Here is a 27,845-nt window from a genome sequence, read left to right as displayed (position 1 = left end):
CTATGTGACGGATAAGCTATTCGGCAAATTGGGCGCGTGAACCCAGATGAATTCGAAACGTTGGATGGGAGGGGGATATACAGGGGATCCATGGGGGACCAATCATTTCTGGCGGTCCAGGTTCATTTCGGTACGTGTACATGTACTCGATTCACTGGGTAACTAGTCCCCGCACGTGACATGACCTCGTCGCCATCGAGTTGTAAGCAATCCGATTCGGGGCCCAACTTGGTAACGTGTCCTGGGATCACGTACCACTTCCAGTCGAAATATCTCACGTGCTTTCCTTCAAGTTTCCATTTTTTATTTCCTTCTTTGCCGGGGTCGTAGATATGCGTGGGCTGTTGTCGAGTCCCGAGTGGGTGCTCCGTCATTGGATCCGATAGATTGGTGGTGGTGGGCCGCCGGTGGTGGTGACTGACGAGGTGAGGAACATATCGGCCGAAGTGCCATCCATGTCATTCACCACCACGTCTCAATCTCTCTTTTCTTTTTGGGGTAAGCACGTTTTTTTTTTTTTAGCCAACTAGGTAAGCACGTTAGAAGTTCTAAAACTTGTCAGGAAAGTGCAATTGAGTTCTAAAACTTTTAAAAAATGCGATCAAGCCCTAAAACTTGTCACGAAAGTACAATCAAGTCCTAAAACTTTCAAAAAGTACAAACAAGTCCTAAAACTTGTTACGAAGGTGCAAATAAGTCCTAAAACTTATCAAATTGGTTCAATCAAGTCATTTCATTGATTATACTTTTTGAAAGTTTTAGGACTTGGTTACACTTTTGTGATAAGTTTTAGGACTTGATTGCACATTCGTGACAAGTTTTAGGACTTGTTTGAACTTTTTTAAAGTGTTAGGACTCAAGTGCACTTTCCTAACAAGTTTTAGGACTTATCCCTTTCTTTTTTTTGGGCAAAAGCTTACAAGGGTCGAGAAATTGCCTTGAAGTAGCAGGGAGGAAAACAGGTTTCCTTTTGCCTCTTGGAAAGGAAAAGGAAAGGGTGAGAAGGAAAATGAACGAAGGGGTCGTTTGCTTCTTCGGGCTCCATATCGTCGTCAGCCACCACTGAACGATGCGGGCATGTAGACACCCGTCTCAACCGAATCGAGGACGGATGCATGAAATTCCACAAGTAGGGATTAGAACCTAGCTCTGATATCATATTAAACCGACTCTACTTAACACTAATAGGTGAAGGAAGACCGCATTTATATAAAAAGCATGTAACATATAGATATGAGAGGCGGGATATTTTTAACACGGTTAGAAAGAAGGGCAAAAAAATCTTCGACTAATGTGGCAAACGTCACGTGTCTTGTTGACGCGAGTACTGTAAAACGATCGAAAGCTCTTAATTCGTCTAAACTTGAGAGTGAGTAATTTCGGGTAGAACGGGGGTAATTTTAGATTCATGGGGTTTGCTTTTTAGTTCTTTTTTTTTTTTCCCTTTACTGGTACGTTTGCCAAGAGATGAGTAAGGCTTAACTTTGCTTCATGTCCATGACCAAAAATGGGCGAACATGAATGGACATGCATCCGTGATTCATGCATTAGGAAGAAAAAGTTGAAACATCATGTCGACCGGCGGTATAAACCATTCATCTTTTTTGCAATCACGAGTCAATATTTCCTTTTACAATAATCTCCCACTTTGCACTCCATGTTTACACGAAAATACACATTTTTTTTAAGTTACTGTTTAAGGGATGCATATTATTAGATCCTCTCCATCGAAACGAGAAGTCACTCCACAAAAAATCTGGTAAATTAAATTAATCAGCGCATTTGAATGAATAGCTCGATTTATTTTATGAATTCGTATGATAATTTCTCTTTGCACTTTTTTTACGTGGGCAGTGTACGAGAGGGAAAAAAAAAATATTTTTGGGTGATGCTAACTAGTGTTCATGATGTGCTTGTTGAATATGGTTTAGAGTTAATACCACAAAAAATCTCAAGATGGTACAGCTGTGACAATTTTACCCCAAACTAATTTTTTGACCACTAAAAACTCGAAACTGGTATACCTATGACAAATTTACTCTCCGTTAGTTTCTGTTAAATTTTACTGTCAAATTGCTGAGTTAAACGACACGTGACAGTTGACCGATGTACCAGCTTGGAGTTTTACTCTCCATTCGTCACATGTGTACTAGTTTGTGATTTTTTTTTGTATCAATCCATTTTAATAGAGGATAAATTTGTCACAAATGTACCAGTTTGAGATTTTTTGTAGTAAAAAAATTAATTTTGAATAAAATTATTATAGGTGTACCAACTTGAGATTTTTCGTGATCAAAAAATTAATTCGGGGTAAATTTATCATACGTGTACCAATTTGAAATTTTTCGTGGTATTAATCCTATGGTTTATAAAGGGTGGGTTTGTTTGCACTTAAATATAAGTAAAATGTGCTTTTTTTTCCCATCAAAAGTTCAAAATATTATTAAAAAAAGCATACATGAGTCTCCGTTCAACATTTAATCATTGAAAAAGAAAGTACAACACATTGATATGGAAGATTCAAATTAAGAAAACAGTAAAAAATAAGAGTCACTTTAGACTAATAGAAAGAAAGCTATAATTTCAAAATCGTTTATTAACCCTTTATGATAATGGTTAATATATAAAAAGAGGCGGCTCTATTTCTACTTCTTATACGACTAAATCTACCTCATTTACACTAAACAAATAAAATAGCCCTCAATCATTCTATTGCAAAGTGCCGGCCTCAATCATTGGTCGCCATAGTTCGAAGCGGGACTTGATGAGCCGGTATTCCCTGTGCACTCGTTAAAATACCAAAATATTTATATCGTATTATCGAGTACCCTTATGTTATGCATAATTATCAGCTTCGAAAATCGAGTTATTTTTAACAAAGCATGCGTGACAAGTGCCTCGAAGGAGCGCACTCATTTTTCATTTTTTTGGGGGGTCACGAGAAACGCACTCATTAAAGAGGGTCTATTTTTGTTTTGTAAGACCAAAACCCAAGAGGGTCTTTCTTTAGACATTTTCATCTGCCTTTTCTTTCTCTCTTCGATTCTGTCTGCGAATCATTCAATGCTGTAGTATTGTTCGCGTCACTCGCCATTCGCCAGCACTTTTCCCAAAGTTTCCCAACATGGGGATACGAAGAGATATGTTTCGTGGGTGGTTGCCACGGCAGATCACGGGTGTCCGGCGCGCCACGTGTCCTCCCGCAGCGGCCTTCCTTGAAGGAAACGCCTCTTTGAATCTGAAGAGGGAGAGGAGGGAGGGAGGCAGGAAGGAGGGCCCAAAGCCAAAGGCCAAGAACGTAACGTAAATGACCACTGCATGTCATCATTCATCGTTCACGTTCCCGATAAGGTGGTGGCGCAGTGGTGCTTGCTGCAGTCACTCCGCACTTACGCTGCTTACGTCCGTTGCACCACATGTTTTCCATCGATAGGGTTAATCAGAAATAGCTGCAGAAGAGAGAGACTTCAATTGGGTTATAAGGAATATTCCGGGTCGATATGCGACCCGACCGAAACTCAGAGCCACCGCATGTCGATATTCGTCCTTCACCTTCACCTTCACCTTTATCCTCCTCCACGTTCCCCATAAGTCACTCCGCACTTGGGTTTTCTACGTTTGTTGCACCAGTTGTTTTCGTCGATAGGGTAATTAGAAATAACTGCAGAAGAGGAGAGTAATTGGGTCACGAAGAATATTCCGGGTCGATGTGCGACCCGACCGAAACTTCAAGTGGGCTTTCGTATATTTTATAGCCCCCCCCCCCCCCCCCTGGCTTTACGTCTTTATGGGAACAAGGCATGGTCGGGGGGAGGCAGAACTGAATCTTTTGTTTCTTTCTTTCGTTTTTCTTTTGGAAAATTAGTGAGGAGTCTAGTGTCCCACTATCGTATAAAAGGCAGCGACTGAGGCCGGGGTCTAAGCAAGAAGAGCCAAAGTCGCCAGTGGGAGCTACTGTTTTCTTCGGGTGGGAAGAGAGTGAAGTTCTGACTCGGTTTTGGCTCACTGAGAGTTAAACACGAGAGAGATATGACTGATTTCGCCTCCTCTGTTATTGCATATCAGCTCCACTCAGGATCATCATCGACTCCTTGAAATTCTGTGTTACTCCTCATCATCCACCTTTTTCTCTCCAAGCCCACAATGGAGAAGAGGCTCAACAAGGCTTGTGTTCTTCTCATGGGTAAGAATTCTGTATGTATATGTTGCATGCAAATAACACGAACGACCCGTTAATTATTGCTGCGCTGTGAATCGGTTCGAATGACGGCTTTTCTTGTGTGTCTTTCTTTTTTTTGTGGTTTTATGTAAATTTTGGTGCAGTGATAGCTGGGATGGAGAGGTTCGTGTTCAAAGGGGTGGCGTCGAATCTGGTGACGTATCTGACGGAGGTGATGAAGATGAGCAACTCGTCGGCGGCGAAAATGGTGAGCGCCTGGTGCGGCCTCACCTATCTGCTCCCTCTGCTGGTGGCTCCCCTCGCCGACTCCTACTGGGACCGCTACTCCACCGTCTTGTCCTTCTCCCTCTTCTACGTCGTGGTGAGTCTGGGTCGGTTCTTGCTTTGCATGCGCTCCTCGCTCTGTCCAATCCGCTTCGTGATTTCTCAGTTCCTTGCTTTCCACAGGCATGTTTTCTTCTTCTCCTATCATGAAAAGGATGTTCTCATTTCATGGCTGATGGGTGTTTTTAACGTGAACTCGCAGAATCGTCAAGAATGTCATGATTCTCTTCTTGATATTGAAATCATTAAAGCCAGATTAGGGTTTTCCTTTTTTTTTGTTTCTTGATGATTAAATGTTGCATTTATGATTTTATACAATATCTTGTCTGGAAGACAGGGACTTCTCGTAATCATGTCATTAATGGAAGAGATAGTAAATGCTTGTGAGCGCATAGAATATGGTACGACCGTCTTCCTAAACATTTTGTAAGCCTGGCAGTGTTACTCTTCATTTGTTTGATTAGTTTTTCGCGAGACGGGGATTCGATTGGCACGAATCGAGGAAATTAGAATTCTCGATTGCAGAAAACGAAACTTAAGAGGATCAAATCATGCAATTCCAGAAAGTCGGAGGACTCGATAAAGTCAAAGGATCAAATTGTATAGACGCTGAAATTTAAAAGATTAAATTTGCGCTTAACCCTTCTTTGTTTTCAATTATTTAGTTACATGCGTAATTTCGATGTCTTCTATGTTTTTTTGTGATGAAGTCTGTTTTTTTCTTCTTTTTTAATTCAAGAGACCATAAAGGTGACCCGTGTGACTGCTTTCTGAATGTTGTTTTGAAGGGTTAATACCGCGAAAAATCCCCAAATTGGTACGCCTGCGATAATTTTACCTCAAACTAATTTTTTGACCATCAAAAACCCCAAACTCCTGTGACAAATTTACCCTAAGTTTATTTCCGTTAAATTTTACAGTCAAATTTCTTTGTTAAATGACACGCGGCAATCGACGGATATACCAATTTTATGTTTTACCCTCCGTTTATCACAGGCATACTAGTTTATGATTTTTTGTGGCATTAATTCAATTTAATGGAAACTAATGAAGGGTAAATTTGTCACAAATGTATTAGTTCGGGGTTTTTAGTGGTAAAAAAATTAATTTTGAGTAAATTTATCACAGACATATAAATTTGGGGTTTTTTTGGGAGTTTTTTGCCGTATTAAACCTTGTTTTGATGCTTTTTCACTTGGAGGTGCTCAATCAATGCCTTTTCAGTAGCAATCTGAATAATAAAGAAACCCTTTTTTTTTCTCTTTTGCCCTTGAGAAAAAACAAATGCCTTTTCATTTCATCAACTCTCTTTTTGTGACACGACCTTCAAGAGCAACTTTCTTTTGGGGAATTAAGCACAGGTGCAATCTGATGTGTTCCAAGTGTTCAATGTGAAATCTGATGTGTTCCAAGAGTAGAGGCAGTGAATCTGTAATTTCGTACCTTGCTGTTGATGCCCGTTTTTTCTTTCCTTTGTGTTGTGAAGGGACTGATGGCATTGACGTCAACGGCATTGGAGTCGACATGGCACCCGCCGACCAAGCCCGACTATTCTCCGTTCCTTTTCTGGTCCCTCTGTTTGATCTCGGTTGGCCTCGGTGGGTACAACCCGTCATTGCAGGCGTTCGCGACGGATCAACTCGACAATGAAGAGGAATTGCCTCGCAGCAAGGACGAAAAGAAATCGGGTAAGAACAGCTCGTTCTTTCAATGGTGGTACTTCAGCATTTGTAGCGGCAGCCTCTTGGGGATAACGTTCATGTCGTACGTACAAGATACCTTCGGATGGGTTCTGGGATTCGCCATACCGACCGGAGCGATGATTGCGGCGGTTGCATTTTTCTCTTGCGGAAACAAAATCTGTGGGTACAAACAAGATGCAAATAATGTTCATAACAAGCCCTTTCAGATCGTACTTAAGAGCATCCGAGCGATTGCATCCAAATTCAAGAATGGAGCAATCTCCTTACCAGATGAGAGGTCTGAATTGGAGGAGCTAGAGTAAGTTCTCCAAGTTATTGACCCAACAATTGCCATCCTTTCATGATCTTGATCAGTCACTGACAAGTCTCATCACTTTTTATTGCATACAGGCTGCAACAGAAACCTCTTTGTCCTCGCAGTGTCGGGGTCGTCGAGAACTTGGAAAAGAACACCAAAAACAGTCACAGTTTTGCGATCAGTAACGTGGAAGTAGTACTTCGGCTGCTGCCTATATGGACGATGCTCCTGATGTTCGCCGTGATCTTCCAACAACCGGCGACCTTCTTCACGAAGCAAGGGATGGTGATGAAGCGGAACATCGGGAGCCACTTCAACATCCCCCCAGCGACCCTCCAGAGCGCCATCAACCTGTCCATAATCCTCCTAATGCCTCTATACGACAAAATGCTGATCCCGATCACTCGGCTATTCACACGAGACGAGAAGGGCATCAACGTGATGCAGAGGATGGGGATCGGCATGTTCCTCTCAATCATAGCCATGGTGATAGCTGCGCTCGTTGAGACAAAGAGGCTCGAGACGATAGGAAGATCTGGACATGCCGAATTGAGCATCTTCTGGCTGCTCCCGCAGTACATTCTGCTCGGTGGATCCGACGTCTTCACCGTGGTCGGGATGCAGGAGTTCTTCTACAGCGAAGTCCCTCTTAGGATGAGGACCATGGGATTCGCGCTGTACACAAGCGTCTTTGGAGTTGGGAGCTTTCTGAGCGCTGTGATGATCTCGGCGATCGAGTTTTTCACGCGGGGACACAGCTGGTTCTCCGACGACATGAGCAAAGCCCACCTAGACAGTTACTACTGGCTTCTGGCCTTGGCGAGTTCATTGAGCATGCTTCTGTACATAGCATCGTGTAAACTTTACAGGAGCCCAAATGGTGTGGAAGGTGAGGATTGTACATGACTTCATTGTTTTTGCTTTGGTCCTAGGTGGGTTTTTCTTTTTCTTCTGTTTTTGTTTTGGATCAGGAAGTAAGCGCGTGTTTCTTCGTTGCCCTTGAAGTGGAAATCTTGATAATGTTCCTCGTGGCAAGTTGATCGCAAAATGTCACCTTCACCAACTGCGCTGGGACGCAAGTTTGTTTTATGGACGAAATCAACTGAACTATAAAGCCCAGAAAATCAGAGAATCGGTACAAATTTTTGCCGGGGGAAGTTGTTGAAGCACAGGCCCTTCCAGTTTCATAAAAGAGGGCATTCCACTCGAGATAAAACTTTTAAACTTGAGGCTGCGAATCAAAAGATCAGGTCAAAGGGTCAAAGTTCAAACCTCCACTTTGAAAAAGGTTTAAGCTAAAGCTGATTAGACGCAGAGAAAAGCACCGAAAAAGGCTCTCGCGCCATTGCATGCTTTAGTTAACCAGATATGTTGGGGGTTTGGCTTTAGGTCACGTCTCGAGCAAGCAAAACTATGCATGGAGGCTGTAGATATATCATATCACTCCAAAAGAATGTGATTTGGAACGTGACCTGGAAATGTGCTCTTTCCACTTGAGTTGACCACCTTTTATGACTCGCAAGCATTCATGAGACATTGCTGTTGAAACTAGGACTCTAGATTCTCATAGAACTGGGATCTACTTACCGCGACTAGTATGAGAAGACAAATTTGCCCAAGCACCAACATAGGTTACTCGTATCCTTTGAACCCTCGCCGACATAGGAAGTTACTAATCGACTTGATCGATGCTCGTGCTCACCGATCAGGAAGAAGAATCGCATGAATAACCCACCATGAGACAGAGTCGACCAACCACATGCTAAAAAGCAGCCCCCCCTAAACAAGGGCTATTAAAAGCAAGTTCTAGGACACAGGAGTGGATGCCAAGACAAAGACGAAGAAAGTCAGCACCTTCATACATAGTAGCATGTTTCATATGACTAAATCATGGGAACTTTCTTGTTAATGAAGAAAATGGAAAAGGTGCAATGGACAAGGTGTAGGATGATGGGAGGATGAAATGCAAGCATCCTCCGACATCTGAACACAACCTCCGAACACAACTTCACACATAGAGCAAACTAGGCAGAGAAGTTCCAAGGACATCAGCAAAACAGAAAGTTGCCCAAACAAAATACAGAACCTAACTGCATGATAATGATGGTGGCTAAAGAATAAATAACACTTAGGGAACAAATAACAAGTGAAGAACTCTGTGAGAGAGAGAGAACAATTTGAACATGCAGTGACTCATGAGCATTTACCTGCTCATGCAAACGTACAGTGGAAGAAAGAGGATAATGAATTGGGTCGTTTACTCCTGGAAGAGCCAATAACCCGTGTCCACGTCTAGTAGGATGACTTTAAAAGTCAAGGTCGCGGTGAACAAGTCTATTGATCCTCCTTCAAGTTATGCAATTGTTTCCAGAGGTAAGAAAAGACAGACTAAATGGCAATTTCAGTGTCACCCCATGCCATTGCCTATTCTAAGAAAACCTGTCAAAAACAACACGATGCAACTAATACCAAATCAAGTATCCCACTCTCTTTCATTGCTGCAACTTCAAGCGACTCAAAACATATCTGAATCCAGCATATGAAAATGTCCCAGCAAGATCAAGCCACAGGATACCTGACCATGTCTTAGCTTGTAATCTATCACCAGCTGCCAGAGGACACAGAGGAGTGATGAGGCTCTAATTCCCATTGAGGGGTCAATGTCACCGGGTGCTTACTCACAAATTCACAATGCGATCTCAGAACACACAGACATATCAAATATGACAAACAGCAAACAAAACTGTGTCTTCTAAGGACATTAAGGTAAGAAAGGTAGCAAACCAATTCATAACCTCTCGGCAAACTTGATAACAAGAGAACAAGGGATGACAAAAGGAATTGGTCAGTTTTGCTTCTCCAACCGAATGTGATACAAATACTGGCAATAAAGCAAGTCAACGGTGAGCATCGGGTCAAGCTTAAGCATTCAAAGGCAAGCTTTCAGTAAGCTGATATGCCAACTGCAGCAGCTAACCCATGCATACTGAACCAATTTTGGTGCTTCATCCAATCATCGGAAAGACTTTGGCTCTTTCCTAAATGGTTGACTACACTTTCCCATGCTCGTCTCCTCCACCTATCGAAAAATCTATTTGATCGGAAGCGCCAGAAAAAGGAAACGAAAGAAAGAAAGGCAACTCAAACTGGAGAGACAATGGCAATCATGTCCGTGGGAACCACACTCAAAAGTTTGCATTTTATTATATGCTTCCCTATTTCAGCAGAGGGTTTCTGACCTGACCCGAACAGAGACAGAAATTCGATACGTATTACAAACATGAAAGAATTAGCTCAACAATTGCAGCAAGAAACTATAGCAACCGAAATTTTTTTTACAGAATGGAAAACCAACATAAAAGCTACCTCAGTTCACTTTGTACATTAAAAGTCGGGTTCATCTTCTCTAAGCACTTGGAAAATTGATAACATGAAGTCAGCCTCCTCAAACAAGAAACTTCATTCTCTCTCCCTCAATGATGGGAACCATATCCATTAGCACTCAACTCTATCACAGCACCCTTCGGCTTCGCCACGTTCTCCTCTTCCCTGATCCCATCACCAACATCTTCATCAGAGTCCAGAGAAAACTGGGCATGATTGCCCAAACTCTGAACTTCTTCCCCTAAGGGCCTGTAATTTGCAAAATCCCCTCGGATCCCATTCTTCTGCGCGATCAGGGAATAGACCCCGGCCACTACGGTCACCAGCAGAGCAAGATGGCAATTAAACTGAAGCGTTGCAATCGCTCTAGCCCGATGATACTCAGAATGCCCCTTGCACTTGACCGTGTAATTCCCTCGACTCTTCTCATGCAACCAACACCCATGAGCAACCAAGCCAGTGTAAAAAGAAAACCCCATTTGCAGAAACCACGTCCCCTGAAGCACCAACCCCACAGCGCGCGCCAATCTTGGCAACGCCGATTTCGGGGATTTCAACCCCAGAACCGTAGAGAAGGTGCATATCGCGATGGGCACGAGCATGAGATCGAAGTACCTGTTCTCAATCCCACTCGTGTCCTTCCTCTGGAGGTAGTACACCAAGAACTCCTCCACGAAAGCGAACAGAGCGATCACGTCGACCAACGAAGGGCTCAAAGGAAACGAGCTCGTCAGATTGACCAAAATGCCAGCGACCGAGTACAGCAAGAACAGCGCCGCCACCGCCACGACCTGCAGCTGGAGAGCCGAGCCGACGCGGTCCCCGGACCCGGCCGCGCCGGCGAGCGAGATCAGCGAGTTGACCACGAACAGGGACGAGAGAACGGAAACCGAGACGAGCGAGATCAAAGACGTCCCGATCTTCGTTCCCGACCGGGGCGGCGATCGCGGCGAGGGAGGGCTGGGGCTGCCCGTCCGGCCCGCGAGCGAACCCGACGCCGCGAGAGCCTCGAGTGCGCCGATGGAGATGAATCCGCCGCCCGCCACGGCGAGCGCGACGAACCCCATCGTCTTCTCCGTGCGCGGTTGAGATTCGGGTTTCGCTTCGAAGGGATCGAAGAGGAGGGGTAGGAGGAGGCGGCGGCGGAGGAGGGCGGAGGAGGGCGGACGGTTATGCGAAGAGACCGTCGCGCTCGCACGGCGTCGATGGTCAAAGGAGGTGGAGGTGTGAGCTTGTCGTGTCTTCTTGGTGTTTGTGTGTGTTTGTGTAAGGTCGTTCGTTTTCTGCGTGCTTGTGGTGGTTTCCGGTTTGGACTGTTCGGACATTCCGTTTCTAGAACCGCCGCCGGAATGATGACCCGGTGACCCGACTCAGTTTCTTCTCCGGTGAAGCCCGATAAGCTTCTTGATCTTCGATTGTTTAGTGGAAAATGACCGAGTCGAAGAACATTTTCCTAAAAATAATAACTCATATCGTTTATAAAAATGAATGAATAATATTTGTTTCAATGTCTTTGAAAACGTTTAAACATAAATTATTATCGATAATAATAATAATATTTCTATTGACTAATTATTTCATACGATACAAATGATCGTTTTTAGGAAAATGTTTTCTAATGTCGCACATAATGTGTTGTCCAAACCTGCATATAGCCGATGTACATTAAGATGTTCTAGCCCGGCCCTAATTAGCATTGAGCGAATCGGGCTTTTCCGTGAAAATCATTACTCGCAGTTATGCCCTATTGGTGAGTTGCTCTAACTTATTAGTGTTATAGACAACCCTAAGACGTGTTTTGCCGGAAAAAAAGAGAGAGAGGGGAGTAAAACTAACACACGTACCAATATGGTTAAGCTGGACATACTAAACCTAAGATTTCCTTACTTAGGCCCGTTCCTCATTCAATAAAAATTACGTTTTAAGTATATTTGTTTACATGTTATTTGTGGGAAAAGAAATTAGAATTCGAGCTCGGAAGACCCGAGCGCTCCCGCGATAAGCCAAGCCCTCGATCATGTCTATTAGTAGATCAAGTCGGATCTTCTCTTGGTCGTAGGTCACACACAACTTGCGACACTTTCATACTTTTTGTTGGTTTTTTTCATTAATTAAATTTCCCTCACATTAAAATTTTCTCCCTCACACGTGATTATGCGATGTTATGGTTACAATTACATAAAAAAAAAAAAAGTAAAAGCGCTAAAGCTCGGCATAGCAAGTTAAATTCGATTGATTTCTTTTCCCAAATGGAGATGGGGAATGCCTCCTAAAGCAAACTTGGAAACCTAGAAGAACCCAGAAAATGTCAGTAGATGGTCACTGGCGAGGGCAAGTGAGAATTGTTGAGTAAAATAAGGAGTACTTGAGGCAAACCGTGACTTAGGAACTAAATTAGAATAGATCTAGTCGGTGTTGGTGTCAAAGGAGTCGACAAACGAGGTCCTGGAGTCTGGTCTTGGAGACCAGCAAAAATCTTCGTTGTTAGTTATTTTGCTCTGCAAATCCCACTTTCCAACTTGAAGGAGCCAACTTCCGAGCGCCTTCAAAGGACAATTTCTTGGCTTCCTCGGTCAAGAGCCACTTAACACAGCAACTAGTAAACAAGGTAAGGACCCTAGATTTGTTTTTGTTCATTGTTGGCTCTGGTTTGATGATGAAAATCGAGAGGAAAACCAGCCCACAAAACTGATTTCTGGGGCTGGAATTTTTTCCGGCGTCGAACCTGTTCCACGAGTCTTGCATATTTGACTTGCTATGCCCATTTTCATGCATTTCCTGTCTTTGTGAGCTTAACGGAAGTTATATGGGTGAACAAATGATGTCTTGGTTAGCTCGGTTTGGTCTTTAAGTCTCTGTGTGAACCATGAGATCGCTTAGAACTTGAGCCAAAAACAGAGTCGATCCATACTGGGTTCATGGCTGGCCAGTGTGTTCCACGCGAGTAGACTACTTGGAGAGGTCGTTTTGATGTGTGTGGTTGATCATTCTCCAAAATTCTTGCTTCATATGAAACTCCGTGTTCCATAATTTCATTGTGATAGAGTAAATGTTCATGAATGTCTCACACGTGGTACGTATCAAGGCTTGCAACTGGGCAAGCAACCTGTTTGCCTGACCTGGGTTCAAACCCAGATATACAAAACAGGTCAGACCTGTAACTTTGAGGCTAATTTCAATCGTATTTGAGTGTGTTTTAGGATGATATTTCTTGCTAATCTTGTTTTCTGCATGTTTTAGTATAACATTGATTCTTTAAGATCATCTATAGATCGAGAATGAAAGCCATGAACATGGCCCAACGCAACTAGTGCGGGCAATGCAATGCGCACCAAATGTTTGGCAAAATATTAAGACCAAGTTTCTATCTTGAAAAGGTCGATTCGAGCTTCGTTATTGTGATATTCATGTTCTGAGTTGGTCCATGTTCATGTGAATCAAGCATAGCTCGGTTTAATGAATTAAAATTATTTTTCAAAAAAATATAAAATACAAAAAAACGAAAAATCATGAAATTTTCCAATAAATCAAAATACGCATATTAGTGCTGATTTAGGGCAGAAATGACATTTTCAAAATCTTCCTAATTTTCCAGAGTCTCTTTCCTAATTTAGTGCTTTTTTTTTTTGCTTCATAATCATTTTTCTAAATAGTCCATTTTGCATAGATTAGGATTATTTAGCGTAGTTTCACGCATTTAGAGTAATTTCATGCATATTTAAATTCTCGTTTAGCTCACAACGATCATGTCCCGAGGCTTAAAACAAGGCGATGTAATATTTTTTGCCCGACGAGTATCGGGTTTTCACTTTCACACTTTTACTTTAAGCTTTTGATATATTGAGTGTTTCATTTCTCGCACTTTAAATACATTAGTTGTTTCATTTCCTTTCTAGAATGGAAAGGATAACCCTAAGAACATAATACACCCCAAAACAACATTTGCATGAACACGTAGTGACTCAAAGATCTTTAAGATTATAATTGGTAACAAAGAATGCTTGATCACTTAGATGAACAATCCCACCAAGTTAGAGATATCAGCATTAGACCATTAGCGTAATCAAGTCTCGATCCCAGTTAATCTCTCGTTGCGTAGGAAGTGAGACATAACTCTCATATCTCACTTGATTTCTAGCGGACCTCAAAATGGTTAGTGGCAACTACTACCTCACATAGAAATCTTTTAGGATTAAATATAAAATAAAATCTAACGTCACGCAAGTTATGGGCTTGGGAGAGCCCGCACCTAATCAAGGGTCATTGGCCTGCCATTAGGTAATATCCTTAAACTCGTTTTTTTTCCCCCAACGAAAAAATAGGGTCTCGATAGTAGGCAATTTTAGGTACTGCTCAGAAAAAAAACTTAATTGCACTTTTTGAAGAAAGTTTAGCACTTAATAAGACCAATTGAAAGGTTTGGGATTTGTTGACACCTAAATTTTAGTTGAAATGTTGTTTTTACATATTTCAAAACAATTGAAAAAATTACACCACAAGTCTTCATTTTTATGTACGGAATGCAATTGAGTGTAAATTTTTCATACTTGCACATCTAAGTGTGCGCTCGTTTATATTTTTATGGATATTGACAATTTTTCATATTTTTCCATATTAAGGTAGGATTTTACATTGCATTTGTATATTAATGATTGCCATGTTAGAACAATAAGATTCTATCAAGAACAAGTGTTCTCATGCAATCTCAGGTCATTTAGATTACATTATTATTTGACTCTTCCATTAAGAGAATCGTCTATTTCATTTTAGTAATTCAAGATATACAAATTCAGACAAAATATCTATAGGATTGCATTACATTATTATTTGACTCTTCCATCTATTTCATTTTAGTAATTCAAGATATACAAATTCAGATAGAAATATCTTTAGGATTGCCTTTACATTGAAGGTAAATTGCATATTTGCATCATCTAGTTATACTTGGTTTCCTCTTATGCACACTTTTAGTCATAAAAATACAAAATTTCCATTTGTACATTATGGACTTAGGATCATATGGCATGTAAAATCTTAGCCAGTTTTATTTTCTTGTCCAAAAGATAATTTTAGGAGAGTAATTTATTTTAGGTACATTTTTTTTTTGCATAGTATGTTACGTGTGCATGTTTGGTAGATTATTTCATAAACTTACTTAGATTGTTTTTTTTTTAGCGCTCACAAGTCCTCTACAGGGCCTTACAAAAGGTATTGTTTAATTGTTGTCCGAGACGCCAATAGGTATGTGGCCCTGCTGATAAAGGGATTAGGGGGTGGGGATGTTAGTATCACAGGTGCGAAGTTTGACTCTCACATTTTGCAAGAGATAGAGCAAAAGTAGAGTGAAGACAGTTAGAGATAGGACAGACAAAAAAAAATCGTTGCCTAAAATGGCTCGAATAATTATCACTTTCCTTTTCTATCGTTGGTAATTATTTAAATGTTTGATTTATTACCCTAAATACATGGATATGCAAATGCATGTTAGGAAATAAAAAAAATAACTCACAAATTATGTGAGAAGTTTTCCTTAAAAGAGAAAAAATGTACAAGCCCAAGGGCCTTAGTTTAATCTGGCACCGACCCCTAATAGATTAATGGAGACTCTAAAATAATCACAAATGATATTTGCATCTGCATAACAATCAATTAGCTCCCTCGAGATTCACTTCAAGACACTAACTTATTTAGTAGGCCAGTTAGGAGCACAATAAATCGCGTGAGATCACATTTACGAACAAGAGAAATGGATTTGAGAACTCCTTGAATTTGTTCAACCAAAAAAAGAAAAAAGGAACTCCATGAATTTGTAACTTTTTTTTCTTCAATAATTAATACAAGAGGGCATAGCATACCATCTTTTCCCCAAACATATATCTACAAATCCATGCATTTACGGCGATAAATCAATTATTTACTTATACGTAATTATATCTACAAATACTTACTTTCCGTATATATATGCGTACGGAAATAAATCAATTATTACTTTCCGTATATATATACCTCGGCGGTTGTTTTGGGGAGGAAGAAGGAAGCATGGAAGTCAAAGGCTGGTCTCGGGTCCCATGTTCGATCTTCTTGTTCTTCCTCGTCGCGGGGTTTCAACTGTCCGAACAGGCCCGGCCGCTCTCCGCCGCGAAACCCGACCCGAAGGACGCCGCCGCCTCGGCCCGGTGGCTCGTCGCCCAGAATTCATGGGGCGTCCTGAAGTAAAGCATCTGCTCCTCGGTTCCTCGTTCCTCGTCTGTTCCGTCTTTTCCATTGTTTCGTCCTGGTAGAATCCCAAGTGTCGCTCTTTATCGGTCGATCTTGCAGAAATGGCTTTGTCAATCTTCTGATGCGTGAGCTCCTGATTATGCAAAAGCGAAAGTGATCAGATGTGAATGATTCGTCGTTCTTGTATGCGTAACCCCATAAGGCTCAGCTGTCCAATTTCTAATCTGTAATCTCCCGTTAGAGAGGGGAGGAGTGTTCTGCCCGTGGCATGTGAATTTGATGACAAAGTTTGCTCCTTTAGTCTGAAGTTTCGGATGTCGAAGGCGCGATAAAGAGCTGGAATTAGTTGACTTTATCGAAAATGCCGGGGCGGGGCGGCAAGAAAATATCGGATTGGCCGGGTTTGATCCGTTGTGACGTTGCAATTATTTGATTCATGATTCCTCTGTTTATTGATTGACATACCGGGCGGTGGTCGTTTGTGCTTTTAGTTTTGTCTGTGTTCTGTTGCTGTTGATCGAAGCTAATTTGCTGTTTTGATTGCACAGCACGATCTCCAGCGAATTGGGGGGAGCGCCATTCGGGTACTTTTCGCTTGTCCAGATTACAATCTTGCAATTCTGCTCATCCATGCCTCGGTTGATGAGAATTTGTTTCGGTCATCCTGCTTATTCATGCCTCTGTTGCTCAGGAACGTGGTTTCGTTTAGCGACGGGCTACCTAACGAAGGAAAGGGCATCCCGTACTTTTACTTGACACCTCTTGATCCAACCGCGAAGAATGCGGTGAAAGACCCGAGGGCTTCGTTTACAGTTAGCGAGTACCCTATTGGGACCTGTGGAAAGAGAGACCCCATGAATCCCACTTGTGCGAAGATCACGCTAACTGGAGCGGTGTGTTACATTTACTTTAGTTGATTTTGTGATCCAGTTGCTGTGGAAGTTTGTGAATTATCTGAATGTTTGTTCTTCGACTGAAGTGGTGAGATATTAGATGAGATAAGTGCAGAGAAAGGACGTAAGATTTTGGCCACTGGTTGATTAGCGTTTATTTTAGTGTCTTAAGCTTTTAAAAAAGCCATAAGCAGGTCTCGAAATATGCCACATGGAGGCCACGTCGGATTTCCGACAGATGAATTCCGCTGCCAACGAGGAGCACGAGATTAGATTAGGGCTTCTTTAAAACCTTAAAAATCGATCCAAATAAAACCTAAGTCCTCAATTGGCCAACCGTTAAGACGCTAAGTCCTGTTTCTAGCTTATTCCGTCTGCACCGATTTACTCCACATGGCTTTTGTGTGTCCTTCCGCGAAAGTCATGTTCTACTTGCTTTATTCACTAACTGGCATCTGTTATGTATATAATGGCCCACGTAGAAACATATTTGTTGGCCATGAAACTCCATGTAAGAATCTTTTACATTATACTTCTTGCCAAGAAGTATAATTAAGAGAGACTTGAATTATGACTAACAAGTGCTATGTTGGACCTGTAGCTGGATATCTCGAGAACCCGCTTGCACAAGAGTAACGTTTGTACTCTAACGGCCTGTTTGCACCTTTCATGAATTCTGTCTGAGTAGAGCTATTTAGGTTTCTTACATGTACTGACAAGCAAGATTATCAGCTAATCGGTGGGAATTTTTCTTTATGTTTTTCAGCTGAAGCTAGTCAACCCGAAGTCTGAAGAAGCAGAATATGCTAAAATTGCCTTGTTCTCAAAGCATCCAGAGATGAAGGGTAACTAGAGTAACTCGCATTTTTCTAGTGGCTATTTGGTCCTTGGTTTTGATGAATTATATACATCCGCGCGACTTTGATGATATCTGTTGCTAACAATATTGTCCGCTGATGTTGAACTTCATGGTTGGTTGACAGGCTGGCCAAAGGATCACGATTTCCAGGTCTACAAATTAGAAATCAAGAACATATTTTTGATTAATTGGTTCGGTGGTCCAAAACCTCTGACTGTGGAGCAGTATCTGCACCCCAAGTTGTAAGTTCTAGCGTAATCATACATACCACGCTTTGTCAGTCTGAAGGGATAGTGTTCATTCCAACATTACAGTTATCAAGTTATAGTCATAAGGCAAGGGTTTGGCCGAGTGGTGGCAAATTGTTATTAAGACCAAAACGTCCTGTCATCCCCTTACTGTCTTACCCATTTCCCAAATGACTAGCATAAAGAGGGAAGAAAAGGGCTTTGCGGGAATTTGACTGATCACTTTCCCCAATTGATGTTTTGCAGTTGATTTTTTTTCCCGCCATTAATTCGTATTCTTCGATGTGCAGGAACAAGTTCGATTTCATCAGATGATTCTTCATGTGTACGTCGGAGGTATTAAAAATGTGAAGCATAATCTACTGTAAAGTAAGATGAACGTAAATGCCTTGTTGTACCCCCCGACTCTGTTCATACTATTGTCAATGAAATAAAATTGATCAATTGTTTATCCTGCAAAATATATCGCCATTACTCCATCATATTGAAAATAAAAACACATCGTCATACGATGGATAATAAGGCATAAAGAGGATTCCTGCAACGACCATCTGTACTTTCACTCGTTTTAATGTACTCGTTTTAAAGTTGAGATATTTCGTAAACTTGCTCCTGCATGGCGAAACTTGATGTCATTTTGTTACTTTTGGAGCCCTTGTATCTCTCTCTGATTCCTAGATTGCCTTCTCTGGTTTCTGCAATGTTGCTATTTCAATTGTGGAAACTGCAACTACTGGAAAAACTGATTCAACTTGATCGAAAGGAACTGAAAATTCCTTGTTAATGCAAGTGGGAAACTTCATTTCAGGTTTGCTACAGTGTATTTGACGTTCTGTTCAGTTTGCATCGTAGTCAACAAGAAACCCGAATGACCGAACTGCATCGGATGCTTTTATCTTCTTTTGAGAATTGAATCATGTAATACTCCATTGAAATATATCCCAACGCGATCACGGATAGAGATAGGCAAAAGAAGAACGGAAAACTCGCGGGACTTATTTGCTTTGGAACACCCTCATGAACGTTTATTACCTAATGGCATTCCATTATAGACATAATAATGGGTGGTGAAATAGTACACTTATTCGTCTGGGATTAAGGCGTGATTAGATCGTAAAGCCTTAATTATTCTTTGAATTTATGTTGCATCTCGTGACCTACCAGTGCTGTATCAGTAATGTGATCAATGAATTCCAAGAGGAAGACAAAAATTTCAACTTGGTCGAGTGTTTTGTCAAAACTGTCCATGGAAAATATCGCCAGGAGGAGGGGAAAGACTCCTTGATTAGCGGCTTTATTAAGTGCACTGATTTTATGGGCATCTATACTTGGTTCTGCTGCTTCTTCCACACGGACCATGTAGCTGTCATCGGTTCAAGTTACGTCATAGATGATGGAAGGGGACAACCTAGTTCAACTTTTGACTGGAGACTAGTTTTGCTTTTCGGAGGTAATCTGCCATGAACATTTGAAGAAATTGTCCTAGAAAATTCAGCTTCGGATTGTGCGAGATTCATGATTTTAAGATTAAGGTAAACTAGATTTTCACATATCCCGTCGAACCGACCCCAGATAATTTCTTTAAACGCCTCTCTCCTCCCTACTTGAGTTTGTGTCACCTTCGTGCGACACATCCACCAGATGCCGCGATAGACCTCTGTTTTCATGCATCACATGCGCCCTATCAAGTTCAATCGAATGGAGTCAAGCTCCTCCAACGAGCTCTGGCTCTTGGCCGTGCGAAGGAGCTCAGCTTTGTCGAAGCCCCTTGACGAGATCTAGATCAAATTTAACAGGGATGACATGTGATCGGCGGTGGTTGTGATAAAGAAACATGTAGAGGTTGACGTATGGAACTGAAAGCGAGACTGCGAAACTGGTGACGGTGGTACTGATGGTGGTGGAGACGGTGGTTACAATGGCAAGAGTCGAGGACAACTAAGGCGGCATGGAGGCAATCTGCTGAAGCTACTGGGGACAGAGATGAACTGTTGTTGCGTGGTGACATCAAAAGCACGTGAAAACGACTACCACCCAAGTGGACAACAGCCTTCGATATGCTGCTAAAGTCATGGACATAAACTAGTTCGTATACGAGTACTTACTACTTATCATCTCAATAATTTCTTCAACCTCTCTCTCCTCTCTACTAGACTTAGCTTCACCTCTCCATTAACCGCCATCCAGCTGCCGCCATCGACTCCGTTTCGAGCACCGCCATCGTAAGATCGCGGACCGCCTACCTAGTTCAATTGAATCGAGTTGAGCTCCTCCAACATTCTCAAGCTACTTGCCATATGAACGAGCTCACCTCCATTGGAGACCCCTGAATCTATCTAGATCCTAATTAATGGTGAGAACCCAAACCCCGATTGTTGGTGGTGATGATAGATGCATAAATCCAAAAGTGAGGTCAAAACTGTGATGAACTATGATGGTGATATCTGAAAGTGAGACTGTGAAATGACAATAGTGATATCTGATAATGTTGGAGACAGTTGTCATGATGATAGTGATATCTGATAATGTTGGGGACAATGGCAACGATAGCGATGGCGAGCGAATTAACGAACAACTAAGGCAGGCGGAAGAGCAATCCATTGAAGCTATTGGAGAGAGAGAGAGAGAGAGAGAGAGAGAGAGTAACTTGCGATATGTTAGATTCACACATGTTGCATAATGTAAAAATCACATGAATAATTACCAATTATGTGGATGGCAGCCTAAATGATCCTATCAAGATGCAGAATTCCATTGTTTATACGGTTTTTTTCATACCAGCAAATTCCAATAAGTGCTTGTAAGTGCAAAAAAACTGTTGGTGAAAATATCATCGTTGTCTTTATTTTCAAGTAACTTGTAAGAAGCTCACTGACACTTTTATTAAATTATCAACTTATTAAAAATTTGCAAAATAGTAATTTTATACAAATTTACTAACTTTTGTTTGCATAACTTACCAACACTTCGAATCTACAAACTCTTATATGAAATCACAACTCTAAAATTTGAGCGACTTACCAACTTTTGTCAAATTAAATTACCAACTTATTCTCTTGTTTGAGTTATTTACCAACATTTAAATTTTTTTTAATTTACCAAACTACATTTCTTACAAATTTTATTTGCCTTGGTTAATAATTCATTACATTTACACCACATAGTATTGGATGATCAACTGTCATTAAAGTGACTTGCCGACATTTATTTGATTTTTTAAAATTTGCCAATTTTTGTTACGTTTTACAAACTTTTATTTGCATTTCTTACTAACGCCTTTTTTTTGGAAATTAGCAACCTTAATGAGAGTGACTTGCCAACTTTTTTCTGATTAACTACCAACTAGTTTTGCATTATCAGCTCTCATTTGAGTTAATTACAAAGTTTATGTTTCTTTTAATTACTCACTTTTCTTATCTTTAATAAATTTTATTTATCTTTCTTAGTGATACTTACATTTACCAACTTTTATTTGAAATTAGTACATTTAATTTAAAGTGATATATCGATTTTTTTCAATTAAATTATCAACTAATTATCGGTACAACACTTATTTGAGATCATTACCTACGTTTATTTGATTTTATTAAATTCACCAACTTTTTTTGGGGTTACTTAATTGGGAATAAAGTTGGTAGTTTTATATAATGGTTGGTGAATTTAAGGCGTTGGTGAAAAACTTATTGATAACCTAATGGGAAAAAAACCGGTAAGTCACGCAAATAAATGTTGATAAATTCATATAAGAAATATTAAATTTATGATTTTGGATGAGAGACAAATAAAAGTAGGTAACTGAAATTTGAAAAAAAAATTAAATAATCATTAGTGAGTAACCTAAATCAGAGTCAAACATTTGGATGATAATGTCATCAAACGGTGGTAATTTATAAAATGCAATAAAGAGTTAGTATTTTCATCAAAGAGTTGGTAAATTATTCAAATGTTACCGAAAAGTCAGACAATGGGTAACTTTTTAATCAACAATTTCTCTACGCTGATCAACTCTTTCAAGAAATCTATCAGCGCAAAAAAAAAAAACGAAACTCTTATCTCTAACAAAGCTGTAAAAAAATTTTGGACGGTGAGGATGAATCTGTCATCTGACAATTCACACCGCATCACTTGCATCGAACGGTAGAGATACGGCAGAGACTTTTTTTTGCGGTGCAAGGAGGGGGGGGCAAGCCACCAAGAAACACCCCTCAAAATTATCTATAAAGCTAAGCTAAGCCAAGCCCTTGGCTCCATGAGAGTGATCTCTCTGATCTTTCTCTCTCACTGAGAGAGAAAGATCAGAGAGGCACAGAAAACTTGAACGTATTTTCTTGCTTTTTCCCTATCTTTCAACGCCGAAGCATCATCATGTCCCCGCTTGCCCTCTTTCTCCTCCAACCCCATCATCATGATTGTTTTCTTGCAGCTTCCTTATATGTTTCACGACCCACAACCAGAGTCTTCCACGAAATCATCACCACCATCATTACCAGCAGCGACAAAGGAGAGAGGGGTCAATGAAGGGAAACGCAAAAAGGGAGGTCAAAAGCTAAGCACTCGGTAAAGAGGAAGGGCGTCAAGAGCTTTTGAACGAAAAACGGACCCTCACCGTCTACAAGGAAAGGGGTGCTCTCGAGAACTGCTTCATTTCTCTGCTCTCTCTCTCTCTTTTTTGGGGAATCAAGCGTCTTGGTCCGACTGTTATCGCTTGTGTTGATAGATCTGTAACTTTCATCAATCACTATCTGCAAACATGTACATGCCCCTTAGAGTAGCTACAGATGTATGTGCATGGGGCGTTCTTTCTGCTCAGTTTGACCTAAACTACCATGTGTGTTCTCTTGTTCTTATCATTTCTTCCCCCTCCTGGTGGAGGGCTTTAGGGTTTGCAGTAAGAAAGTACCAGTGTATGTTAGCTCAAGGATCTGTCTGCTAGGAGAGATCATTTGTGTGTGTCTACTCTTGAATGGATTGTGTAAAGCAACCTTCTCTTCATGCTTTGCGTTATCGTTTCCTCTTTGTCCAGACAAGATCTGGGTGTGAATGAGCTGGGAAAAGAAAAAAGGCCATACCTGATTATTGAGAAAAGAGAGCGATTATCGACCGCCGTTGACAATAGGAAGCGCACTTTAGGTTGGTAAGTCGCAAGCTCACGCAATACATCGTTAATTTCATGGACCAAATGAGGCGCGGGCCAGTGAAAATAAGGAATCACTAATGAATGATCCGACTCGAACCCTAATTCGAGATCTGAGGAGTATTCGGAGGACTTTACAGCGTTAAATTTATGGAGCAGGCGGCTATGCCCTAAACATAAGTGGAAAAAGAGATATTTTCTGATGAGCTCGCGTGTCTTTCGTTTGGTGGATTAGTTTGGGACTAAAGTTAATTTTCCTTTCAGATTCTATTGGTCCCAATTAGACATATATCTTGTTTTGCAATATCATGATTACAAATGACAAATTTCTAAGTGTAACATATATATAATATATTAAGAAATGCACACACTTTTGGGTGTAAACAATGCAACAAAATTTTTTTGTCAGGGTAGGAATGGGGTCGGTTTGGTGGATAACCAATGAGTTTATGTGTGTGGATATTGGACATATAATACAGGTTCAATTCCCCTCGTCACTAAGTTTAGACAACTTCAGATTTGGCCACTCACCTAGGGGTGAGCATGGTCCAGGTAGGCGGTTCACACTCTAAAATCGGGAACCACCCACTAAGGATAGGTTCTGAAAAATTGAAATTGGAAACCGCCCGTTGGTTTCATGGATCCATTCGAGAACCGGACCGCCGGTCCGATCAGGTTCCTAGGTGGGTCCATGGAACCGGTCCCACTAGCCAAGGACAGAGACGGAAAGATAGAGACGGAGACGGAGATAAAGAGTCGGAGATGGTGAGGTGAGCATCGACCGAGAAGAGTGAGAGAGTGAGAGTGAGCATGAGCGTGAGGCGAAAGCAAAAGAAGGTATTTCTCGACTCAGTGTGAGGCTGTGAGCATCGAGCGAGTTAGGTTTAGTTTAGTGATTTAGGATTTTTCTTTTATTTTAAAAAAATTAAACATTAAATAAATATATTATCTTTAAAAAAAATTTAAAAAAATTATATTTATTATTATATTACCGGTTTGATCCGGGTGGGCGGATGAGTGGTTCCACACCTAGAATTGGGAACCAGACCGGTTCCCACCAGTTCCAAAAAATTGGAACCGAGAATCGGATCGACTCCCTTACGAACCACTGATCTGGGCAATCCAGGTGGTTCCTGATTTCACTCACCCCACAATTTCGTTTGCATGTTTACCAATTCACAAGACTAGAAGAGAATTTCATCATTTTCATAGACTCATTAAAATGGGTCATAAACTCATTTCTTAACTCATATATCAGTAAATGAGTCATAAATAGGTTAATTATATTCAGTAAATGGGTCATAAATGGATATAAATATAATATGGCTGTTAAATGGGTAATAATTGGGTTTTCAACTTATTTAAACTCAACCTCATCTATCTCGCCCTCACTCAATCTCGCACTTACTCACTTCGCACTCTCATCTTAGTTTGGATATAAGTTTTCCTAGATTGAGTTAAATATGGAAGTGTTTTAGCAATATGGGTTAGATCGAATATATGTATGGTATGGATTGGGTCGGAAGAGGTCATTAGATTTGCATTACATGGAAATGAGTCAAAACGGGTTAGATGAGTCTATTTGGGTCAGATTATTTCCGACCCGACCCACCCATTTAATAAGTCTATATTTTCATGAACTCAGGTTTTCTTGAGTGCAACGTGTGATTTGAATGTTATTTTGCCTTAGAAGAAAATTAGATAGAATGAGCCCATAACAGTCGTTCAAAACCAAATTTCCTTCTTGTTGTTCAACTCTTGTTTTTTCTTTTTTCGCTCGGTTTATCACAAATAGCAATTGATAGTACTAAACAAAGTTTGACAATGATGGACACGAAATCACCTATGGTGCATTTGGTAACTATTCTGTTCCGGAAAACAATTTCTGTTCAGAAATGATTCTTTTTTATTCCGTGACTGGGAATAATTTCTAAGCATTTGAAGGGGTTTGATAACTGCCCAAAATTTCTATTCTCGGAATAGAAAAAGAACAAAAATGCGTTTGGTAATTGCACAAAATTTCTTTTTATTAATAATATTTTGAATTTTTTAATATTTCTTTCTTCTTCTTTTTTTTTTCTTCTTCCCCTTCCTTGGCCATGGCCAGGTCGCCGGCACCAACAACCGACCACAGGCCAAGGTTGGCGAGGACGTCGCGGCCCTCGCCGCCGCCCTCGCCAGATCCGGCGAGGGCGGCTAGCGGCCTGGGCGAGGGCTGCCCTCGCCAAATCTAGCAAGGACGGCCCTCGCCCAGTTCGCGAGCCGCCCTTGCTAGCCCTGGCCTATGGCAAGTCGCTGGTAACCGGCGTCCGGCTACAGGCCAGGAAGAAGAAGAAAAAAAAAATTTCTTTTCCATTTCTGATTCTTGTTTCCAGAATTAAGAAGTAACTTTTTTTTCTTCTTGATTCTATTCCAAAACTAATTCTAAGAACAAATTTGTGCAAATTTGTGCCTGGGAACAAAAAATTTACCAGACAGATTTCTGTTCCAAAAATGATTCTGGAAACAAAAAAATATAATCAGTTACTATTTGGCCAGTTACCAAACGCAGCCCTAGTCTTTTATGGGAGGGAAATAATCAAAAGCATTCTAAATATATTGTATTAATTCAGTCCCAAATCTTTTAATTTGGGCAATTTAATCTTTAACCTTTTAACAATTTGCCAATGTATTCCTTCCAATAAATTTTGGCCAGAAATTGATAACTTAGATGCCGGACGTCCTACGTGACAAGGACACGTAAGACGGACAGCGTTGACATGGACAATTTTTGTAATTTTTCTGAATTTGTTATTAATTTTCTTTTCTTTTTTTTTTCCTTTTAAAAAAGAAAGAAAGAAAGAAAAAAATAATGACGGCATTTGAGGAATAAGCATCAACTAACTCTATGCCAGCAATCGCAGAATAAAAAAGTTTATAAAAAATTGCAAAAATTGTCCATATCGACGTAGGACAGCCGACATCCATGTCATCAAACTACGGTCAAAATTGACCGGAAAGACTTCATTAGTAACCCTGTCAAAATGGGTCATGGAACCATTTTCTAACCCATATTAATTTAATGGGCTGAATTATTATATGAGTTAACTATATTCTCAAAATAGATCATAAATGGATTTAAAATAATGAAACCTTAAATAATATTAGTGTTAACTGGGTACATAGCTTATTTAGACCCAACCCACATTTATGACTCTCTCTTGCCTTTACTCTCTCTTGCGCTCGCTCCCTCTATGCTCTCATCTCAGTTTGGATATAAGTTTTCCTAGACTATATTAAATATAGAAGTGTTTTAGCAATATAGGTCGAATCGGGTATGAGTCACTTGATTTATATTACATGAAAATGGGCCAATTCGGAACAGATCATTTTCGACTCGACTTATTCGTTTGACGGGTCTATTCATTGGCAAATCATTAAAAGGTATAGAATTGAATTTGCCAAATTGAAAGGTCCAAAACTGAATTGGCCGCCGTACAATAAGCTTAAGAATTTTTTTTTTTTTTGGTAATTACTATTCGTGGGATGGCACTAAAATTGGGCTCCTTTGACTCTTTGAGAACCCAGCTACAGGAAAAGAAGAAGCACTCTGATCAAGTGCCGCACAAGATTTCCGTTGGATTCAACTCATAAATAGGTTACAAGAAATCCTTGATTGACGTTTTGTCTTCAATCTTTTTGCAACTTGATTGCTCTGATTAAAAAGCTACGAGAAATGAAGAGAGCTTTTTCAGACATGAACACTAGGACTTTGATAAAGGCGACAATGACAAGAACGACGCCGAAGATGGAAAGTATAGGGCGACGATCGGAACGGGCAGATGGTTCTGTGAGATTGAGGAAGAGCGCGCTAAAAAACACCATTGATTTTCGCTGGAAAATCAGCCTTCGACGTTCGAATTTCCCATCCCTTAGCTGCCTCCTATAGATGCCGCGCAATCGAATTGAAGAATAATCAACATGCTCGCTCACGTGAGTTCTCGAAAGCTTTCTGCGATTATAAGGAGGGTGTCTCAATTTGCCGGCATCTTTGCATCCGCGAAGCTCGTCTCCCCCGCCCCACGGAGATCTCCCGTGGGGTTTCAACGGGCCGGAAGAGTTCGGGACTTGGGCACGGGTATTCTCGGAAGCGAAAACGAAGGCTTAGTAAACAAAGGGACCTCAGTAAGCAGCCGATGCGCACGGTTCAAAGGCGCAATAGATGTTTCACATATATCGCAGCAGCAATGCCGCCACCCTCAAAGTGGTCCTTAGGTGCACGCACCAAACCATCGCCCCTTCATCGATTGGCTACTGGTCATTCAAAGCACCCCAACTCCCGTTTGCATAGTAGCAAAACCCCATAATTTTTCATTATGTTTTTTCATGTGTTTTTTTATCCCGCTTTTTCTTATTTTCTGATTCTTTAGTTTTTTTGTAGGGGTTATTGATCAAGGGCAAGTTGTGGCGGCTTCGAACTCCGGTCCAGCTCGAAGTAGTAGTTATAACTAAAAGTCACTTCCACCAAAGCTGAACGGTTGATGTGTTCGTATGTTTATATATATTTATTTATTTATCCGAAGCAGCGACTTTCACCACCTTCTCAAAAACGAACTCGGCACGA

General features: G+C 40.9%; 3 protein-coding genes across 3 annotated transcripts; 2 read left to right on the top strand and 1 right to left on the bottom strand.

Moving 5' to 3' along the window:
• The first annotated feature begins 3,449 nt into the window (after window positions 1–3,449).
• On the top strand, window positions 3,450–7,540 carry LOC115670170 (protein NRT1/ PTR FAMILY 5.8). Its single transcript, XM_056320450.1, has 5 exons — window positions 3,450–4,183; window positions 4,324–4,541; window positions 5,991–6,505; window positions 6,598–7,394; window positions 7,477–7,540. The coding sequence occupies exons 1-5, from the start codon at window positions 4,144–4,146 to the stop codon at window positions 7,506–7,508; spliced, it is 1,602 nt and encodes a 533-aa protein (XP_056176425.1). The 5' UTR covers window positions 3,450–4,143; the 3' UTR covers window positions 7,509–7,540.
• A 2,134-nt stretch (window positions 7,541–9,674) lies between these two features.
• LOC115670171 (uncharacterized) lies at window positions 9,675–10,992 on the bottom strand. Its single transcript, XM_030591376.2, has one exon. It carries the CDS (start codon window positions 10,954–10,956, stop codon window positions 9,979–9,981), a length of 978 nt encoding a protein of 325 aa, XP_030447236.1. The 5' UTR covers window positions 10,957–10,992; the 3' UTR covers window positions 9,675–9,978.
• A 4,911-nt stretch (window positions 10,993–15,903) lies between these two features.
• Window positions 15,904–18,569, top strand: LOC115670174 (uncharacterized). The gene is made up of 6 exons (XM_030591383.2): window positions 15,904–16,101; window positions 16,657–16,692; window positions 16,800–17,001; window positions 17,768–17,846; window positions 17,985–18,102; window positions 18,399–18,569. The coding sequence occupies exons 1-6, from the start codon at window positions 15,929–15,931 to the stop codon at window positions 18,421–18,423; spliced, it is 633 nt and encodes a 210-aa protein (XP_030447243.1). The 5' UTR covers window positions 15,904–15,928; the 3' UTR covers window positions 18,424–18,569.
• The last annotated feature ends 9,276 nt before the right edge of the window (window positions 18,570–27,845 follow it).

The sequence above is a fragment of the Syzygium oleosum genome, unplaced genomic scaffold, assembly GCF_021117445.2.
Source record: "Syzygium oleosum isolate NSW1041296 unplaced genomic scaffold, Sole_v2.1 Sole_v2.20, whole genome shotgun sequence".
Lineage (NCBI taxonomy): Eukaryota > Viridiplantae > Streptophyta > Magnoliopsida > Myrtales > Myrtaceae > Syzygium > Syzygium oleosum.
The sequence above is the reverse complement of the archived record's forward strand: the minus strand, read 5'-3'. Positions and strand labels throughout refer to the sequence as shown.

What these genes read in the sequence shown, in the direction of transcription:
- LOC115670170 (XM_056320450.1), top strand. Translation starts at nt 4,144, where the DNA reads ATGGAGAAGAGGCTCAACAAGGCTTGTGTTCTTCTCATGG. An exon ending in GGCTTGTGTTCTTCTCATGG is followed by an intron (nt 4,184 to 4,323) that starts GTAAGAATTCTG and finishes ATTTTGGTGCAG; the next exon opens with TGATAGCTGGGATGGAGAGG. An exon ending in TCTCCCTCTTCTACGTCGTG is followed by an intron (nt 4,542 to 5,990) that starts GTGAGTCTGGGT and finishes TGTGTTGTGAAG; the next exon opens with GGACTGATGGCATTGACGTC.
- LOC115670171 (XM_030591376.2), bottom strand. Translation starts at nt 10,956, where the DNA reads ATGGGGTTCGTCGCGCTCGCCGTGGCGGGCGGCGGATTCATCTCCATC.
- LOC115670174 (XM_030591383.2), top strand. Translation starts at nt 15,929, where the DNA reads ATGGAAGTCAAAGGCTGGTCTCGGGTCCCATGTTCGATCTTCTTGTTC. An exon ending in AAAGCATCCAGAGATGAAGG is followed by an intron (nt 17,847 to 17,984) that starts GTAACTAGAGTA and finishes GTTGGTTGACAG; the next exon opens with GCTGGCCAAAGGATCACGAT. An exon ending in CAGTATCTGCACCCCAAGTT is followed by an intron (nt 18,103 to 18,398) that starts GTAAGTTCTAGC and finishes TTCGATGTGCAG; the next exon opens with GAACAAGTTCGATTTCATCA.